At 35.6% G+C, this 22,520-nt stretch overlaps 1 protein-coding gene across 1 annotated transcript in view; it reads left to right on the top strand.

The window, feature by feature from the left end:
• The first annotated feature begins 3,900 nt into the window (after positions 1–3,900).
• The window catches only part of LOC147074688 (putative NADPH-dependent quinone oxidoreductase VAT1L), a 149,828-nt gene continuing 131,208 nt past the window's right edge, over positions 3,901–22,520 (top strand). Inside the window, exon 1 of the mRNA XM_085943685.1 lies at positions 3,901–4,524. Within this exon, the coding sequence (XP_085799811.1) occupies positions 4,262–4,524 (263 nt within the window). The 5' untranslated portion in view covers positions 3,901–4,261. The remainder of the gene's footprint in view (positions 4,525–22,520) is intronic.

Below are 22,520 nucleotides of genomic sequence, written 5' to 3'. Positions count from 1 at the left end.
TTGTCCCTTCCAGAAAATTAGCGGATATTGGAGAGCGTCGTATGAACGGTGTGTGTCAGCGATGAACTCCAGATTATTGTTTCTTCTTCGAATCACGATTTCTCGCGTTGATGTGCGGTCGCCAACCATGATTCCAGCAATGCCGTCAACAACAGGCGCATGGCATCGAAGCACGTGCTCTCCAGCTGGTGTTTTATCAGGATTGATGACAATAGCGTGATTGTCACTTTGCAATTCGTGCACGTGTGCTTTGAAGAATTTCAATAATTCATTGTGCTCATTCAACAGGGCGTCCAGTTCGCCGACGATGCGCCTGGCATTAGGCGAATTGAGGCTATTGTAGCCGCAACGTGCATCCACATGATTGTTGTCCTCACCGCCCATGAAGTAGATTTGTAAAAAAATATGTGGTTCGTTTGGCATTGGCAGCAATGAGCCTACTTTGTGGTACACTTGGCCTTTGATTTTGAACGTAGAATGGAATTGTTGACCATTTGCCGCAGTATTGTGAACTATTTCTGTTGCTCCGAACGAAGTCTTTTGGAAGCATGAATTGAATGTGCGAATGGACTTCAGGAACAGTTTTGAATCTGGAATCGTGCCGATGAGCAAGCCGTTCAATGGTTCTGGTGGTATCTCAATTTCTGGTAGTTGCACTTTTCCTGATGCGCAACACATCCCGGCTGACTCATGTTTGAATTTGAGCGCATGACAATGGGGACATTCTTTGTCCATAGCACCAATGAGTACTTTCGGATGAGCGGAATATTCAATATCTGGCTCGTACTCGAATGCGAGACGAAGGAACGAAGCGGATGTAAATGTTCGATGTACTTGTTGGCATTGTCGGTCATTTGCTCTGCGTGTGTTAACTACGAACCGGCGCGCTTGGCTCCGTTCCAATTGTCGTTGTTGATTTCGTTCAGCTCGTGCCTCTTGTGATTGGGATGCACGCAATTGCGACATGCTTACACGCACGTTTTTGTTATCTTGTTGGATTTGTTCGTCTGTTCTTTCTGCTCTACTATTTCGCATGTTTGTTGCTTTATTCGTTAGACGGCCCAAATGGCCCCCCTTGCGTCTTGATGGCATTGTGCACTGTAATACACGCACATAAAAATAGATAAATTAAAATAAATCGTACAAAATTTTGCACGCACTGCGTTGTGATATGCCAAATGAAATGTCAAAATGACGCGACGCTTCTCTTGAATTCTTCTCGGACGTAGCGCCATCTGTCATTCAACAACATAAATAATTTCGTTCTGTTTGAAATGCGAACGACGGTTAAATTTGTTCATACAAAAATAATAAAATCGCGATTAAAAAGTGGGAGGGTGGGGGTAGGAGGGTGAAAATTTGGGGTTATAGGTATTTTTGGATGCAAAATAATAAAAAAAATACAAAAAGAAATTTTCAAAAAAATAAAAGAAAAAAATTTCTGGATAGAGATACCCTAATCACCTAGCGGTATGAAATATACTTGTTGACCTATTCCCATACCTAACAAATATACATAAAAAAAATCATAAAAATCGCTCGAGCTATTTCGGAGGAGTTCGACCACAAACATCGTGACACGAGATTTTTATATATATAGAGATTATCATAAACAAGAAGTAATTAATGGAAGTATTGTTTACACCTGTCAATTAAATATAATATATCAATGCACAGTGCAACTTTTATTGGAAGTATATTTCTTGACCTCATAAATCAGGCATGTACAACTTCAAATAGACTGTACATCTATCGTAATAGATTTTTGGGTTTCCACTGTGTGTACTTCATCCTTCTTTCGTCGACGTTTCGGGTTCGTTGCAGAGGCCATTATCAAGAGATATTTGTTATGATAAAGTGTAGTATAGGTGTATGAATGCAAACGTCGCTCTAGGAATGCCAAAAGGAATCTGATTAGCTAAGAGCAAAATATGCTCAGAGTAATGTGTCAATCGTTACGACCAGAGATACCGGATCGAATATTGGATTGTGCTGACAGTACCGGAAGCCATGACGTTTTTAACTGTAACCCATCATCCATATTAATATTTTCAGGGTTTCTATGGATTTCGATGGCAATCACCATCAAATTAATGTTCTTATTGAATCTAATATAATTGGAACATTACTGTCTGCAATTCTCAAACAACACGTAATTTTATATCTTGATGCTATACGACCATCTCTTTCCGATAAAACTGTTCGTGGTTAATTATAGTGTGTATACTGTATTTACATGGCATAACAGAATTTTTAATTCTAAAAACAGCTACATCTGTGATATTATATAATAACAATTATTAATCATAGAAGGGATCTGCTTAATTTTCATTGATTTTAATTTTTTTCGTAGATGTCACTATACAAACAAAATATATGTGACGTCAATTTATGCTGTAATTTATTAAAAAATAATATGCAATCATACAACAATATGTTAACTTTATATTGTATATATTATAAGAACAAGATTTATAACATTATAGTAAATGTTATATGATTTCATGTGCATTGAAAAATGTGGTCTCAAAGAAAGCCGGCCGGCATCAACGAAAAAAATGTATAGCACCTGTTAACGCACACTGTTGAACCAGATAATAGTGTTGTGCGCAATCGTCAGTATCAATACGTCATACGATATTGATAATTATATTATGACGTATTTGATGTGGTGATTTGGATTTTTGAAAATCCAGCGACCCGGCTATTTTATTTATCACTACAGTCCACACCACACCGCTGCTTCAGACGTCGCAATAAAAGATAAATAAATAATGGAATGATAAGTAAACAGTTGATTTTTAATTTTAATTAAAATTTGGGTCGTAAAACTTTTAAACTTAAAGATGTGAGGCATTTGAATATTTAAATCCAATCGAGTTATAACATCACTTCCAACACGCTCTTTTGTTAAAAACTATTAGCAAAATACATTCAAAATATGTCAAAACCTTAAAAATCAATAATAAATAATTCAAAATGGATCCACCACCCATACCATTTTTATGTATGTGCGCCTGCACTGGCATCAAGGCCGATGCTGTATAAAACGATATTTTTAAGCGAATAAAAAGGCTACCAATTTTATATTTTAATTAATCATTACTGAAGAAGATAGGGTGGATCTTTATATTTTCCAACCTTTAATGATGCTGATAAAAATGCCACACGTCATATGCGAATGATTAAATAAAAAAAAGTTGTTATGTTATCAAAATGTCCAGTAACTTGTAATATAACAATAATATTGATATATTCCACCTAGGTTAAGTATAATAAGGCTGTTATCAAACTGTGTTCCGCGGAACCCCGGGGTTTCATGACATCGCTCTGGGAGTTCCGCGAGTTAAAAGAAATCGACAAATTGTGTAAAAAAAAAATGTAATTATTTTAAGATAAGTATATATTTTTCTAAGGATGGGATGGAGTTCCCCGAAAAAACTTCTAAAAAATTCTAAGGGTTCTGTGAGTCGACAAAGTTTGAAGACCACTGTAAATAGGGCATAGGCCGACTTTGTTTTATAAATTAATTGAATAAGAACTATTTAATTCGATATACCGTTTTTTTCTATAACTGCTTCTATTTCTTCGTTTTTTTCATGTCATGTTGTGAACGCCTTGAATTTGTTAATTCTCGGTTAAGGGGAAGCCAGCACAAAAACACATTTTGAAAATAGCCAATATACTGGATTATTTGTTAGGTTGGGTAAGTTTATATTAGGGTAGGTTTTCATTCTTGAATTTTGCCAAAATCTGTTGTGACAATTAGCGCGGTTCCCATTTGGCTTTCTCATAACCGACTTGTACCGTAATTTGTAAAGTTCAAATTTGATTGAATCGGTGCACATAAAGTATTGATTCATAAAAAAGGTCTAATGAGTCAGCCCATCTCTATTATTTGTCAGCCCTTGTCTGTATACTACGGCACACAGCACTCACTATCCTTCTTGCTCCACCCTACATAAATTCACACTCCCATACGAAATACAACACGAACAAGTTCGTTTGTACTCGGCTCGAGTGCTCGCATTCGCAGTTCGCACCGAAATTTCTCTCATTCTGCCTCCAGCGGTCGCGCGAATAGGTTGCCTGTTTAATTTTCGCTATTAGGGCGTCTAGCTAGTTCGTTTAGTGACAGTATAGTCAGTTTTAATCATCTTTCACCCGCCGGTGTAGTTTTTACATTTGAAACAAACCCGCCGCGTCGCGTTCAAGCGATTAATCCGAGTTTCGCCGAAGAGATAAAAGCCGATCGATCGATATGACCGAGACCACAGACGCCCCCGCTCCGGCTCCTGCAGCGGCACCCGCCGAAAAAACCACCCCCGAGGAGAACGGAACTTCCGACGCGGCCGCCGCTGAAGATGTCCAGGATAAGTCGCCGGAAAAAGAAAAGGAGGATCCCCCCAAGGAGATGAGGGCCATCGTATTGACGGGATTCGGCGGTCTCAAGTCCGTTAAAGTCCTCAAGAAACCTGAACCCACCCTCGGCGAAGGAGAAGTTCTCATCAGAGTCAAAGCATGGTATGTACCGATTAATAATACTGCAAATTTTAATAATTTCTCTATTTACGTACGTCATAGTCTAATGACTTTTAGTTATTTTATTGTATGCAGTTATTTGTAGGTAAATTTAGTAAGGCAATTCAACAGGGCGGCCGGAAGGACATCCTGCCGCGAACGGTTCGTCGCGCTTCCAAAAGATATTATCGACGTTTCGTTGTGACCGATTCGATTTTGTCCGACGGATAAGTACCTACGTTTCTTTATGATTGCATATTGCAATTTAAAATTGAATAGTGCAGTCGGCCGGGAGTGGATGCGCGATGCGCTGAACGCACTCGACATCGCATCGACCGTGAAACATTTTGTTGTCAAACTTGTTTCGCCTTACGGAATTTTCGAGCAGGGTTTTTTCTTCCCGCGGGTCGCTCGCCTGCCGATCCAAAATATATATTCCCCCGATCTTAAGGTACGTTTACATCTGACACTTATACCGTTATACTTATTTTATGTGTCGGACATAAAATTTCATTTACTGTTTACACCTGCATGGATCTGACATAAAATTCTGGTATACTTCTCGTTGAAATAAAGTCTCGACACTTTATTCAATGGCAACATTGGAATAAATATATGCGGTGTTTACATATGATATTGTAATTTATTCGGACACTTATTTTGTATACTTCTCAAAAACGTTATGTCAGTTGTCAATATGGGAATGTTAAAAAAGAAAGCAGCGAGTGTTATTATTTTAAGTCTTTTGGCAACAAAAAGGAGGAAAAAATGGTCTAGATGGGTGCGGGAATGGATTCAGCGACGAGAAGAACTAGGTGCCTTCCGTTTAATGTCAGAGTTTAAAATCGAAGATCCAACTCAATTTGTGAACTTTAGTTTGCAAGATTGGACCTTTTGCCAAAAAACAAGACACACAATTTAGAAATGCCATAAGTGTAGAAGAACGATTAACAGTAACATTGCGATATCTAGCACTTGATCGTCATTGCATATTCAATATAATATTATCGTATTACGAGTGCAGGTGTGGGCCAAAATGAATTAGGTAATACCATTTGAAGCGCATTTTTTCTTCACAGAGTGCATCAGAATTAATCGTATGTGCCGAGAACAAGCGATATTTTATTTTCGAACAAAATCCATAGAACACGGCACATCCGATTTATTTCTCATTGTCTATGATTTTTGACAGATCGCTACAGTACATTTATTAACGTAAACGTTGGGCATACATTCATGGTGTACCTATGATTATTGATTGTCCGTTGTTTTAGAAATATACATATGCAATTCACTAGGTACCTGTCAAACTACGAATATTGTGTCAGGTACTTGACATAAAAGTAGACGGTGGTCCAACTTCGGTGATATATCGCTCCAAGTTCGAACTTGTCGAAAACGCGGTGTTTACATTTGCGTATATAAGTAGATTGAATAAGTGGTAGGTGAGAGTCGACACACGCAAAATAAGTGGCAGATACAAATATACTTACTGTTTACACTTAAGTGAATATGGTGTCATACATAAATATGACGATATTAGTGTCAAATGTAAACGTACCATTATGCACTAGTGACGTTAGTTGTAGCTACCGAGCTACCGACTTAATTGGATTGGCTCAGGTAAAAATTTCCAGATGTTTCAAGCGAAAAACTGTCAAAAAGGTTGACGTCTGTTTGCGATGACCTACCCACCTTCTGTTGTAATAACAATATATCTGTACCTTAGAGCTCAAAGTGCGGAAGTCACATTTTTACAACATTTTTCTTAGCTCGTATTCTTATTTGTCCGGTGGTTCTTTGTCCGGTACAAATCTTGCAATCCATTTTTAACTAACTTCCTGACTAGCTAGACATTTGAAACTTTTAGAATATATCAGAACACGATGCCAATGCATTTTTTAAAATACTTTAGCCATCTTTAAGTAGAATTGAATTCATTTTCAGTTAATTCTGTTTTGTATGAAAAGTTATTTCGACACCATTATTGGTTGCTAGGGTTCTGGGGTCCTAGCAACTAAATTATTAATATATACGTGCGTTACTATGGAAATCAATATGACATTTCAGTATTATTTCTATCAAGCATTTTTTTTTTCATCATTTAAGCTAGTCAAGTCAAGTTTATAATGATTCAACAGAAAATTTAAAAACGTATATAAAAATTTCTTGTAATTATTATCATTGCTCAGTTAAATACGCAGAATTAAATGTGTATCCATGTTCTCTTAATGCTGAAAATAGTAGAGTTTAAGTAATTTTTTCTTTAAGTTATAGCAAAAAAATAATTACAAAAGTGCGGAAGTCCAACATACGGAGTTTTAGTCCGAACGCGAATGAGTATTTTAACTAGATAGATTAACTACGTTAAAACTGCTCTTCTGCATAATATTGAATATTATGTGACTTCCAGATTTTTAGCTCTAAGGTACAGATAATACCTATATCGTTCGCAAAATTCCATTACCGACAAAAAAACAAAACTGTTCGGCTTATATAGATAAGTGCGAAATTGTTCACGACATATGCTTAATCTTTATTGCAATTCGATTGTACTGTAAAACATATGTTTGCGTTTGTAAACCATTTTTATGACGCCAATCGATGTACGTATTATTTTCCAAATAATTGAATCCATCCTTATCACTGCTACATACCCATAAAAATAACTACATAATTCCAATGACAGAATCATAAAATTTTCCTACTAGTATTTGTTTTGTTTTGATGCAACGAAGATTAAATCGTCATCATCCGGGGTCGATTCGCTGCTGGATGAAGGCCTCCCTCAATTCCTAGTTCTTCGCTGCCAAGTACATCCACCAAACTTTGAGTTCGTCCATCCAGCGGGTTTTAGGGCGTTTCCGTGGTTTAGTGCCTCTTGGGTACCACTGTATGACAGCATTTGTCCAGCGGTTGTCCATTCGCCGAGCGGCATTCCGGCGTATTGCCAATTCATCTGCTTAGCGGCCTCTTATCGCAATATGTCTGCTTCATTATCTTAGTGGTCTTTTCGCGGTATGTCCAACATGCACTTTTTTCTATGCCCCGTTGCCCTACAATCCATATGTCACATGCATACATAAGCATTGGTAGCACACATCGGTTAAACACTCCGTTTAAGACACGAAATTAACTAATAAGTTGTATAATATACAGATGTAAAAAAAATATGTCTCATTTATATAAATTATACTGTACTAGATAATTTCGTCGTAATTAGGTGGGACGCATGTGGATCAATGGAATCCAAAGTATACGGCGTCGTATTTTTTTAAACTATGTGTTTGGGGTACCTATCTTCAAAGGTTACATGTAAATTGTACGTAAAACATTTCACAGTGGCACAGTTCGCCGTGAGCTCTCATACTATATTATAGTCTCCAATTTTGTTAGATTCAATATTAATTCAATTTTCATGGCTGATTTTGGCAAATACATGAATTCAAGAATGAAGGCTAAGAAATAATCCAGTATATCTGCTATTTTCAAAATTTGTTTGCTGCTGGCTTCCTGTAAAGTGTAAAGTAAACCGTCAAGAACCCTGTTTTATTTAAACATGAATTTCATGTCAGTACTAAACGACCCAAAGAGATTGGACGGTCTTTAATATACGGCCAAATATTTCCGATACAACATTTCACGGTAAGTGACATATTACGGCGAACTGATAGGTAGGTACAAGTTTCCGGACACGGTTTTCAAATAAATTATGTAGGTGCGCTATTTAAATGTAAAACAACTAGAGAAAAACCCTGTGAAATTTCTCCTAATGCAAACAGGAATAATTTTATGCCTTTGAAATTATTTAGTTAAACTTACTAGTCTGACTACCTACATGTTCTACATTTACATTTTATTAATAGATACCTATTATTTATTAGAGATGGGCGTACGTGACTATTGAGGGTAGTATCACGAGTGGGTAGTGTGTGTGGTTTTTAAGCATTTGCGACATGAGCATAATCCATCCATTGAAGGAAATAATAAAAGTGTCTCTATGTTATGTCCATTTTCATAACTTAACCTAACTAAACTCCTTTTTCGAAATAATATAATTTGGAATACCGATAAAACCTCCCGTTTGCGAAAAATGTGTATTATTAAAACCCATGTCTCAGGGGTGAAATTCGAGCTCTTAAAGTCAGACAACGTTATCTACAAAAAAGTGTTTTTTTTTTTTTTTTGAGATAAAGTTATTTTACATTTACGGCTACATGATAGTCAAACAACGTTATGTCAATCTTTTCTAATTTCCTATTAAATCGTCAGTAAAGTTTAACGCTAACTACATAAGTTACCCTTGTCATATTTTTTAAAAACTATCCCTATAAATTTTAACATCATCATAAGCAAGATAAATGTACAATACACAATAAATTATAAAATATTAACATTAGGTTTTAAATAAACATTTCCCTTGTTGAGTTACAAGAATCTAAAATAACGATTTTTGGCCCTCCTGTAAAGTTGCACTTTTGTAGATAGTGTTGTTTGACACTAAGCCCTCGAATTAATCCCTAAAATTCAAATTTTAGTGCACCGGAATGAGCATTTACGCATTCTTTTGTGCATAATTTAAAAAATAAACCATAATTGACGTTAACTCTTACTAATTGGCGTATATTAAATATAATTCCACATGCCACATCCTGCGATGTCCTCCGCCATTGTTGCCAGTATCTGGTAGACTTGCCACCCTAATTTATTTTTTCCACATGCTTTTACGTACAAATACATTCGAAGATATAAAATAATGTGACACAGACACAAAAGTCGCGCCCGACGAATAAAACGTTTCATTATGTCTCTATTATTCGGTATCATTTTTATGAAACGACGCATAGTGTATGTGCTAGGTACAATAATATTTTATTGGAAATGTCAGGGGTCACATTTTGATTCGATAGGGATGAACAAATAAGTGACCCCGTTAATTTCCTGCGAGATATTTTCGTCTACCATTTTTGTTCGGCCCGATAAATACATTTTGACTCATCTGCCTCGGGACGAAATAAAATTCATCTGGCATAATTATTGTATCCGAGATCCCTTGTCGTGTTTACCGAACCGTCTCTTATTTACTTGTCAATTAAAATATTAGTCATTTAGGACGCCAAGTAGCTATCAATGTGTTTTTAAAACAATTATTATTACTAAAGATTACAATATAACTGACATTTTATTTCATGACAAGCTTTTCTTCACATGATTCATATTTGATTAATAATGCTATACAGTGCTGTCAAGAGTGGGTTACACGTAAATTGTACGTATTACTTTTCGCCTTATCACAGTTCACCGTGAGCTGTCGTACCGTAAGAGACTGCCGTCTTCTTCGACCATGTCCGATCCTAATAGGATCATATGGGCCTCCACAGGGTGGAGGTTTGTATTAACAGATTTTATTTTTACGAGAAATGGATGTCAGCCACTTGCTCAACCTATTAGGTCCATACTCTGACTCATACACAAATTGAAAAACAATATGCGTACTTGTCAGACCCAGGATTCGAACCTGGGACCCTCGAGTCTATAGGCCAGCGTTTAAGCCACGCGGCCATCGTGGGTGTACAAGAGACTGCCGTAGGATCTTACACACGAACAACACGTCATTTTTTTTTTGATTGTCAATGTCATAAGTTATAAGAGACTGCCGTAGGATCTTATAACTTATAACATTGACAATCAAAAAAATGACGTGTTGTTCGTGGAGCATTATGCCAGGTCCACACTGGCAACATGTCGCGCGTCAACCTCGTTAAATTGTACGATAAGTATGATAATTATCGTAAAATTTAACGAGGTTGTCGCGCGACATGTTGCCAGTGTGGACCCGGCATTACAGACACTAACGTTCCAATATAATTTGATTCAATAAAAACATTGAATTCTTCTTGATTGCTATTAAATATCTGATACTTACGAGCACTTTTCAGGATTTTATATAAATACGTATACCAAAATACTTGCCTACCTATTTTCTTCTGTCTTTCCCTTGTATTCAGTTGGTTTTTGTCACGTATTTTTTAGGTTTTTATTTAGTCATGAAGTTAATCTCAATATTATACGGTTATCTATTTACGATAGAATAACTCACTGAACTGTAATACGGCCAACTGCATAGGTATATACAAATTTCCGGAGACGGTCAAATTTCATGCATAAAAATATGCCAGATAGGGTAAGAAGTACCTAAGCCATAATAATTATGAACATTGTTTTCTTGAGACCAAAAAATAATCCATACAACTAAAATTAATTAATGCAGGTATGTACCTACAACATTTAGGCATAACTTTGTTATAACAGTGTTACATTATCTATTTCGTTAGCATGTTGATTTTCTGTGTAATATTCTAGTTTTTTTATGAGAATTCTAAAGCTGTGTGATGTCGAAAAACGCTAGATTTAACGCTATAAATGTCGGATGCGTATTTTGCAAACCTCCCCAGGGAGGCGCGCCTTCTAGTTTGGAAATCGCTGCTTTACAGGAAGCCAGCAGCAAACAAATTTGGGAAATAGCCGTTATACTGGATTATTTGTTAGGTTAGGTTTTTATTCTTGAATTCATGAATTTTGCCAAAATCAGCTGTGAAAATTGAATTAATGTTCATATTGGATCTAATAAAATTGGAGACCGGATAGTATACGGTCATCTCTTTCCGAGAAGAAAGTTCACGGCGAACTGTGCCATGGTGAAATGTTTTACGTACAACTTAGATAATTATTAAGGCTATACTTCAATTGAGGCTTGTCTAAAAAAAAGATCGTGGCTAGGCGATGCGCGAATTGTGCAAATGACGCCTGCCGAACGAAATATAATTTGTCATAAAAATCCAATATGCGCCCATTTAATGTTACGTTTATTGTTATATTACTAATAATAATAGTATATTCATTGACATGTTTTCTTTTTTAAGTACATACGTAAAGTTTTTTAGTCATCTTTAAGGTACACGATTTAAGAATATTTTCATCCGACGCCATGACAAAACAAAATATGGACGTGCACACACCTCGACTATCGGTCTCCGATTGGCGACTAGTGAGAAATTTCGTCGCACCTACTGTTGAAAATTACTTGCCGTTTCACTGAATTACGCTCTTGGTGATACATCAGTGAAACGGCAAATAATTTTCAACTATAGGCGCGACGAAATTTTGGACTCGCTCGCATTCTGAGAGAGAACGCCGAGCTGGAAATACGTCACTTTGTTTCGTGATGGCGACGGGCGTATTAATTCTTAAATCGTGTAAAGATGACTAAAAACGTTATCCATTTAATACTTTAAAAATAAAACATGTCAATGAATATATTATTATTGTTACTAATAGAACAATAAACAGAACATAAAATGGACGCATGTTGGATTTATATGACAAATTATATTTCGTTTGGCATGCGTCATTTGCACCCGCAATCCGCGCATCGCCTAGCCACGATCTTTTTAGACCGTGCCTCAACTGAGGTACAACCTTAACAGTGTTGCCATCTTTTTCTATGCTGTTTATAGTACAAATGCGTAAAAATTATAGTATTTCTGATAAAAATATAGTACATGAACATTTTTCGTCTTGAATCCCTTAAAATTATAGTATTTTGGCATATTTGGCGTAAAATTATAGTATTTTACATTTTTCGCCGAATCAAAATTATAGTATTGTACTATAATTATAGTAAGATTGGCAACACTGAACCTTAACCAATTCTGACAGCAGTAAACGCCAAACAAAAGTACATAGTATTACACCAAATTAAAATCCAATCCAAAATAATATGCAAACTGTAAAAAAAAAAAATTGGAAGGAAAAAACAACCGTACATCGCTTACGTCTGTCTAAATATAGGTATTTATTTGACTGCATACCTACTCGGTTTTTATATGACGCTCACAATTCGAAGATGATAGAGGCAGCGTTGCCATGTCTACTGAAATTTCAGTAGATCAACTGATATTTTTTGCCAATATACTGAATTTTTGATTTTTTTTCGAAATTCAAGAAATCTACTGATATTTGTGTTTCTCCATAATTGTAAATTAACTGATGATTCTTTTAATAATAAACTTGAAATGATTGACGCATGACCTTTTTTGATGTTATACACTTCTAAATTGACATAACAAGCATTGTAACTCTATCCAAGAGCGCCATTTTACCCATTAGTATCATCATTGTTTACAGTAAATTAATATTATTAGTTATTGTTATTCTTATTATTTTTAAATCATATCTAATAAACCACATTTTTCAAAATCTACTGATATTTTATGAAATCTACTGAATTTTTTGTCAAAATCTACTGAAATTTCAAATTTTGACTTGGCAACACTGGATAGGGGTCTGTTCTATCATGTACCTACATTGCACACAGTCAGACACATGAATAATATTTATGACTAATCGATTCCATATTGGCTTTAGTAGTTACTTCTCAGTACAAACCAGCATAGCTTCGAGAAATCGCAGCCAGGCTATTCAATATCATGATTAATTGACTTATTGATTGATTGAGTTTGACATTACAGGTTATGATTGTACAGTTGTACACCAACTACACCAAATAATATAATATATAATGTCAAAATGAACGTGTTTTTTTTCATCAGTAGTAGTTAGCCGTGGTGAAGGGTGGAGGTAGGCTGTTAAGATCGATCCGACTTAAATAGTGCACACTAAAATTTTATTTGTCATATTTATTTGTTTTCGTTGAAATAAGAATACAATTTGCAGATGGTGCTGGTTAGTTTTTAATTCAATTAAATCCTACCTCAACCGAACCATAATAGTTTAGGAATGCTATGGGCGATTCGGCAAACATGGTGCACACTTTTCAGTCATACTTATTTGTTTTCATTGAATAGAATACATATTATAGGTGTTGTTTGTTACTTTTTTAAAATCCACTAAGGCCTATACCAAACCGTAATCGATAACAAATATTCTTCTATCTATAAATTATCTATAATTATGTATGGTTTAATAATGGTATAATTTTATAGATATACGAATATTTTTTGACTATTATCTAATATTGATTGGATTGGGCAGAGCTTAATTGAATTTTAAAAACTAACAAACAGGCCCTCCGCATGAGCCGATTTTAGTTTACCAAGTGCATAGCCAACACGCCAGTGTTGCCATAATATAATTTATAAAAACATCGCTTGTAAAATTATAACATTGGAATAAATATTCGATATCTGGCAACACTACGAAGTACGACACCCACACGGTCACACATATTTTCGAATAACCCAGAAAGGGTCGCGGAGGAAGCGTGAAGGGGGCGAGGCAAGTTTGTGAAAAAGTTCGTCATGTTTTGAGGGACAAACACTTGCAATAGCTATATCTATATTTTTCTATAATCTAAGCTAACAAACAATATCTACACAATTTTGAAAATAGCCGATATACTGTAGTTATTATCTGTTAGATTCGGTTAGATTAAACTAGGTTTAGGTTAAGTTTTCATTTTTGAATTCATGAATTTTGATAATATCGGCCATGAAAATTGGCGCGGTTTCCCTTAAACCGACTTGTACCGAACTTTGATAGGTACCCACGACTTGATACTTACGAACACCTACTTTTGAATTATTCAGAATTTTATACTTAATATAAACATCTACGATTTATGATTGTATTTCTATTTCTCTTACCTACCTGTTTTCCTGTCTGTTTCATTTATACATGAATTTGATCTCAATGCTGTACGGCCGTCGGTGACAATTTCTCACGGTGAACTGTGATACGTCCTACTATAATATTGGGGTACTCTCATCCAAAAAAAAATGGATATCATAAGAATAATAATTTATTAATTACTAAACGACACTGTAATCGTGTCCGGAAACTTGTACATACTATGCAGTTCGCCATAGCCACAGCAAACAAATTTTGAAAATAGCCGATATACTGGATTATTTGTTAGGTCAAGTTAGGTTTTCACTTTTGAATTTTACCAAAATCAGTTGTGAAAATTGAATTAATGTTCATACTGAATCTAATGAAATTAAAGACCGTATCCTAGTATACGGTCATCTTTGTCCGATTGCTCACGGCGAAATGTGCCACGGTGAAATGTTTTACGTACAATTTACATGTAACCTATTATAATATCTCACAAATAATCCGACCACAAATACAATATAATATTTCTTATTTCATGCTCGTTTCTCTCAGGCACATATTTTATTAGCCAGAGGAAAAATAATATAATTTCGCACGAGAATTATTATTACAACTCCCCCTCGATAAGGAAAAAAAACATCTTGGTCTGTCGGGTGTCAGCCATATGTTTGCCTTGCATTCTTGACTCAGTTTCGACTCCGGTCTCTCCCTGTCTTGGCGCAGCGGGCTGGCACACACGCCCTAATGGTGCATTTCCTCCGAGTATAATATTACGAAATATGACTGTATTAATTATTTATATTCTATGGTTAGGTATATGACAGGTTTTAATGGAATATCATAGAATAATATTATATTTAATTTATTTTTAGTTGCAGTTGGCCATTGTTTTCTTTTATGTGCAATGGCATTTCTTGTCAATAAAGACATAAATGTACCTACCTATCAATATATGAAAAGTGTAAGGAGTATTTTCCGATATATGTTTCTTTATTTATTACCACGTTTTTATTAGCTCGTATTCTTGTTTGTCCGGTACAGATTTTTTCTTGTGTGTCCAGTACATTTTTTTTCTTGTTTGTCCAAGATTTGTATTGGACGATTGAAGATTTTTAACTAACTTCCCGACTAGCTACACATTAGAAACTTTTATAATATATCAGAACACGACGACAATGCATTCTTTTAATACTTTTAGCCATTTTTAAGAAGAATTGAATTATTTTCAGTTAATTCTGTCATGTATGGAAAGTTATTATTGTTGGTTACTAAGGGGGTCCTAGCAACTAAATTATTAATATACCTATACGTGCGTTACTATGGAAATCAATATGAAATGTCAAAATGACATTTCAGTATTCTATATTTATTCAGTATTTCTATCAAGTACAGAAAAAGTATTTATTAATACCTACATAGAATTGTCAAGTTTATATGATTCAACATTGGATTCAACACACAATTTAAAAACGTGGTAGGTATATAAAAAGTTTTTATCTTGTAATTATAAATGTAACCATTCTAAATTCAAAACGGATTATTCTGATATCCACGCACTTTATAAAAGATTAAAAAAACGGTTCTTGCCTGTTTAGTCATTAGTGGAAGCCAGCAGCAAACAAATTTTGAAAATAGCCAATGTACAATGTACTGGATTATTTTTTAGGTTAGGACGGTTAGGTTATCATTCTTGAATTGAAAATTTCCGCTGTTCCCGCCTTGTTTCCAGTAAACAGACTTGTGCCGAAAAAAACAAAAGAAGGTTGCAAATACCTACTGTCACTTGCATTTTACTATCCACTCATTTTATACAAGATGTCGAAGCATTTTTTGCAAGAATGGATGAATTTTTAAACTACAATTATTATTGAATCTTTAATGCTGAATGACTTTTAGCTGATTTAGTTACTGGTTTTTTTATCTTCAGCTACGTTTTCATTTAAGTTTATTTTGTAATTTTTTCATCATGTTCGATCCTCAGAAAATCGTATGGGCCGCCAGAGAGTGGAGGCTGTATTAAGTAACAGATTTTTGTTTCTAATTAGGTGCATGGTCGAAACACGCATTGAAAAACAGGATTTTTAAATTAATCTACTATACATAATTTAATTGATTATTTCACATAACACAATAAAATAATTCATAGTAAAGTACGCACACCATAAGTTGAAATAGTATCTTAAATTACTTGTAGGATGTTTGCGGTATTCCATATTTTGTGGTTTTGATATCTAAATGAATTATATATGTGTACGTATAATTCTTATTATAATTAAATCACAGTAGTATGCAATTAATTAGTCTCATATTGAATACAAATAAATCGACGATTGTATGTTATAATTATATAGAGTAGGCAGGCTTCGTTAGTGATGCAGGCGAAATTTGGTTTAGACACCATTGATCTTAATTATTATGACACACATTCGATAACCACTTGTTGATGGGACAGCTCGCAATAAACTAACACCATTAGTAAAATTTTCTTATTTCAATAAAAACAAATTTGTATGGCTGATAAAGTTTAGTGTGGACTATTTATGTCGGATCTTAACAGCCTACCTCCACCCTTCGCCACTGGTGTATCATTATCATCAGCCTGAATCTATCCACTGCCGGATGAAGGCCTCTTCAAGCTTCCACTTCTCTCGGTCCTGTGCGTTGCGTTGCCACGTACTTCCGCAGAACTTTATCATTTCATCGATCCAGGTCTACCTTGCGGACGTTTTGTACCTCTTGGATACCACTGAATGACTAAATTCGTCCAACGATTGTCTCTTCTAGCAATGTTCCAGCCCATCTCCATTTGAGGCTTTTAATGAACTCTATCACATTGCAAACCCTTGTCTGCTTCCTTATCCACTTATTCTTTTTTTTGTCCTTTCGCGTTATGCCCAGCGTGCACCTCTCCATACCGCGTTGTGCTACTCTAAAGTTTCTGGATCTCTTTTACTTACGGTCCATGTTTCACATGCATATGTGATTACGGGAAGCACACACTGGTTGAAAAATTTGCACTTTAGGCACAGTAGAAAGTCACTTTTGAAGACATTATTCAGTCGGCTAAAAGCACTCCAGCCTAGCTTTACTCTGCGAACAATTTCATCAAATATACATCCATCTAAAGACACTTGTTGTCCCAGATAGATGTAGTTTTTCACCTGTTCGAGCTGAATGCCATTGATGAGGATCTCTGGTGGAGGAGTGGTGTATATAAGTAAAAAAATATTTTATTTTATTATTTTATAAGTAAAAAATAATTTTATTTTATTATTTTATAACTAAAAAATAATTTTATTTCATCTTATTACATATTGTATTCGCGTACTCCTATCTGCTTCCTTACACATTCGTTTCTCTTACGGTCCTTTCGCGTGATGCCCAACATGACTGTGTGACTCTTAGCTTTTGGACATCTCTCGTGTTGAGGGTCCACGTCTCGCAGCCATGCGTGAGCACGGGTAGCACACATTGGTTGAACACCTTACGCTTCAGACCTAATGCTAGGTCACTTTTGAAGATACTATTCAGACGTCCGAAAGCGCTCCATCCCAGCTTTGTTCTTCGAACAATTTCATCGTGCATGCTTCCGTCTATGGGCACCTGCTGTCCGAGATAGACGTAGCTGCTGACTTGCTCGAGTTGGTTGCCATTAATACAGATAATCGCAGGGTCCGAAAAACAGTTCCTCATCACTTTTGTCTTTGAGTAATAGACGTTGCCAAACAGCTGAAATGGAGATGGGCGGGGCACATTGCTCGCCGAAAGATCGGCCGCTGGACAAATTCCGTCATCCAGTGGTACCCAAGGGGCACGAAACGGCCACAGGGTCCCCCTAAAAACCGCTGGATTGACGAACTGGTAACGTTCGGCGAAAATACGTGGCAGTGAAAGACACAGGACCGGAGAGTTGGAAGAAGCTTGGGGAGGCCTTCATCCAGCAGTGGATTGATTCCGGCTGATGATGATGAACATATTGTAATAATTTAATAATCGGTCACCAAACTCATTACACATGGCTTTAAATTAATAGTTTTGGTCAAACAGAAAGGTAGGTGATATTATTTATAGGACGTAAAGTGATGTACGTGTCGTCCGGTCGCCGAGGAAATGGAATGTCACCATGACAGGAGTCGGGAGGAGTGAGCACAAGCAAGCACCAAGTGATTTAGAGAGAAGTGTCATTGTGACGACGTCAGACATGCCAGTGTTAAGTGGGTGGGTGCAGCTGCACTGCGGCGTTAGTTATCTTATGATTTATGACACGGTAAGATCCGATCGTGTCGAACTGGACGATTACTTGCCGTATGTTAACACTATGTAAGAGCACGATGCAGAACCATCTAGCTAGATTAACTAAGTCGCGCTTGACAATAAATATCATCCAGAGTTGCTAATTTCCATGAGTTAATAATTTGCAGATAGTGTTAGGTAGTATTTAAAAATCAATTAAATTCTACCTAACCGAACCATAATAGTACAGACGTGTTATGGGCGATCTGATAAAAATAGTACAAACTTATTGATTCATACTTATTTGTTTTCGTTGGATTAAAGGCCACATGCCCAACAAAGGTCAACATGGAGATTTTATGATCAAAAATATATAAATAGATAATCTACAACGATTAAGGAATGTTCAGGCTAATGCTTTGAAAATACCATAAAATCTCCATTTTGACCTACGTTGGGCATGGGGGCCGTTAAGAATACATATTGCATATTATATCTATTGTTGGCTGTTTTTTTAAATTCATTAAGCCCTGTCTAGACCAAACTATAATAGATAAAAAAATATTGTTACATCTATAAAACATCAAAGTTATATTATAATTGCATTATTTTAGATATTTTATAATTAGACGAGTGTTTTTTAACTATGTATTATCTACTATGGCTTAGTTTTCACAGGGTTTAATTGAATTTTAAAAACGAACCGATACCACCTGTAAATAATTGTAGTCTTACTTCAATGAAAACAAATACATATGACTGACAAAGCTTAGTGTGCACTATTTATGGCGGATCTTAAAAGCCTACCTCCACCCTTCGCCACTGCCGTATAGCCTAAATACGCGTTCGTGGAGCATTACAGACAATAATGTTCTAATTTTATTAAATCCCAACCTAACAAATAATACAGTATTTCGGCTATTTTCAAAATTTGTTTGCCGCTGGCTTCCTATAAACCGACAACGTTATATTTAGACATGAATTTTATCTCAGTGCTATACGACCCAAAGAGGTTGGACGGACGCGAAACTCCCCACCCCTTGTATACGCACCCAAATCTGACAGCTATGATATTTTAACCAGAAGTTAAATAAATACCGGTTTTAATCTCGATTACGTATTTCTGGCAAAGACTTACAGATTATATACGCCAACACGAAAGACTAGCAGTAATAACTACGTAAGGTCGCCTGCTATCCATATAATGTTTTCATATTATTTACTCCGCAAGAAGTCTGTCCAATCATGTGTGTTAGATTCATCATTCATCATTTCATCAGTCGGTCAACGCCTCGCCAAGTGACACGACCGAAATTCTCACGCTTTGGTTAGTAATTTTAAACACAGAATACAGAAAACCACAATACGAAACTATTTAGTTAATTAAGAAATCATATGGTATTGGATTATATTCCTTTGAATCATGTGTTTTAAACGTAGTTATTATTTTGATATCAACGTGGGTCTTTTTTTTTCTTTTTTTTTCTTAACATGAAACACTACAAAACATAAAGAACTAACAATATTTATTTTTTGACTAATGAATCATTTGAGAATTATAGAATTACAGAATGCTAATGCTATAATTTGAAGAATTTACAGTCATATATTTTAATGGAATCGATTTACTCATATTGGTTACCTGATTCACTTGTAAGTATCATTTTAATCTTTATCTTATCAATTATTAAATAATCAATAATATAGTCGTCTCGTGTAATAAGGCCTGAATCATCAATCCTGCCTGGATCCTTTCTATTTATTACACTCACTTAGAATGTCGACGTGACAGTGCATTATCCTTCTCAGCCAAGGAGACTTCCCTCGCGTCATATCCCATTCAACGAAGCCTCGCATTGATTGCCCCACGACGTAACATCGATCGATCATACTGCTGTATTCAATAAATCCGAAAGGTTTACTGATGAAGCGACGCAGGATATCAGCTGGTGGTTTATTGAGAACGCGCTAGGAATAAAGATTAATGACACTTCTCAAACTTCTTTTTAACTGTACAGAAAACAATGACTATTCTTGCATTTGTATCATGTTATATCTTAATACTTACGTCACACAGCAAAATATACATAGAGCCTCATACAGGGATTCCCAACGTGGGGCAATTTAAATGTTCTGCAGCCCTATGTTATAACTTGTGATATGAAGTCACCCGACGACATGACGTAATCGTGACGTAAGCCAATACACGCTCGAGGCAAGCCGCCCAACGCACACGGCTCACCATAGATATTATTATGCTGAAACACCTATTTGTGTATGGGGACAATGGATAACGCCAGTATTTGAGTAGCGTTAATTTCTCGAATGTTATTATCACTCCGGTAGTACGTCACAATGATGTCATATGACGTCATGTCGATCGGGCGACTTCAACTCGCAAGTTATAACATAGGGCTGCTGGTGGGCAAAAAGTTCATCGTGAAAATCATTAGAAGACGAAGCATGGCACAAGGATCGCACTAATTCCTCGCAAAACTTCCGAGTAGTATCTACATGTAACGCAATATACACATTTACTTACGAAAGTTAAATTAAAATTAGCATTGCCTATGTGCATTTTTTATTTGAAGTAATTCATTTTTTTTCAGAATTAGTTAGGTAACTATAAAATTTTGATAGGGGGGCATAGAGAATTTTGAAGCGTTGAAGTGGGGCTTGGCAGAAATAAGTTTGGGAAACACTGTGCCCTAATGTACCTATATGTAGTACTTAATTTGAAAAAACTTACATATAACCACTAAACAAATCTTTTTGAAAAACATACAAAACCCTGCAGGATTCGAACCTACGTCGCCGGAATTCGCGCCCACGTGCCCTATACTACTAAGCCCTACGTATCCTATCTAATTGCGACGAATTTAACTAATATTTTTTACCATACTCTGAAGCGCTTTCTAAATCGCAATCGACAATATTTTTGCAAAGGTAAAGTGTTTTCAAATTATGTATGTTTAATAAAACAATATTACATTCTTAAATCATTTCAAATATTTTATTACTTAATTTAATATTTATTGAAATCAGTGGGTTTATGCATTACGGCCGGTATTAGACTATAAAAGATCTTTTATCAAATGTTGTATAGCATTCTTTTATAAAACACCAACTGCGTACAATAATTTAATATTGAATATAATGTATTTATATGTTTCCGGTGCATTATTTCTATTTTTGTAATCTGGGTGGCGACTGGCGAGTGATCATACAGCAATTCATATTTAAAGTGTTCTACAAACAATGAGTTTATTTGTTAATTTCTTGCCGTCTTTAAAATATCAATAAAATCTTATTATATTAAGAATTAAACCATCCCTCGATCGACGCGTTGGACATGCCTCTAATTTAATGGACAAAGAGCACTTACCCGGTAAGTAAATGATGTGAATAGCAATCATACTCGGTTTAAAGAAATTTAGCATCTGTTCATCTATGATTAAATGGGAATGGGACAAACGGGGCAAAGACAATTAGGCGCTGCACTGTCGAATGCAATAAATATACGTTCGTTACGATTTTATACAGAGAATAGACGAGGAATTTTAATCAGTTTATATCTACTACTTGGTGGTTTCATTCGTTCTGCTTTTAACATAGTCATTTTTTATTACGTATTGAGAATTTTATTATCTAATCAATATATGAGTGATTCACAAGCATAGTGAACCAAGTCCATTCTGGTTATTTTTGAGTAAGCTAGGTTCAAACATAATATTTGAGTATTTCTTATTATGTAAGGGTATGATTTCCATTACATGTCATAATAACTTAAATGTACTCAAACTAACACTTTAGAATTGTAATCGTACCCTTACAGAATTAGAAATACTCAAATATTATGTTCGAACCTAGCTTACTCAAAAAAACTAGAATGGACTTTTGGTTCACTATGCTTGTGAAACACTCGTATAAAATAAAAGAACTCTCATCTCGTTAGATAAATAAGAATTAAATTATTATTAAGACGATACTTCAGTGAAACGGCAAATAATTTTCAACTATAGGCGCGACGAAATTTTGGACTCGCTGGCAGTCGGAGAGCGAACGTCGAGGTGTGAATACGTCAATTTGTTTCGTGATGGCGATGGGGGTATTAATTCTTAAATCGTGTA

This window comes from Rhyacophila brunnea, unplaced genomic scaffold (assembly GCF_057557595.1).
Source record: "Rhyacophila brunnea isolate RB1 unplaced genomic scaffold, BYU_Rbru_1.0 scaffold_16, whole genome shotgun sequence".
Lineage (NCBI taxonomy): Eukaryota > Metazoa > Arthropoda > Insecta > Trichoptera > Rhyacophilidae > Rhyacophila > Rhyacophila brunnea.
Note: the sequence above shows the minus strand (reverse complement) of the source record. Positions and strands in the feature narration are given on the sequence as shown.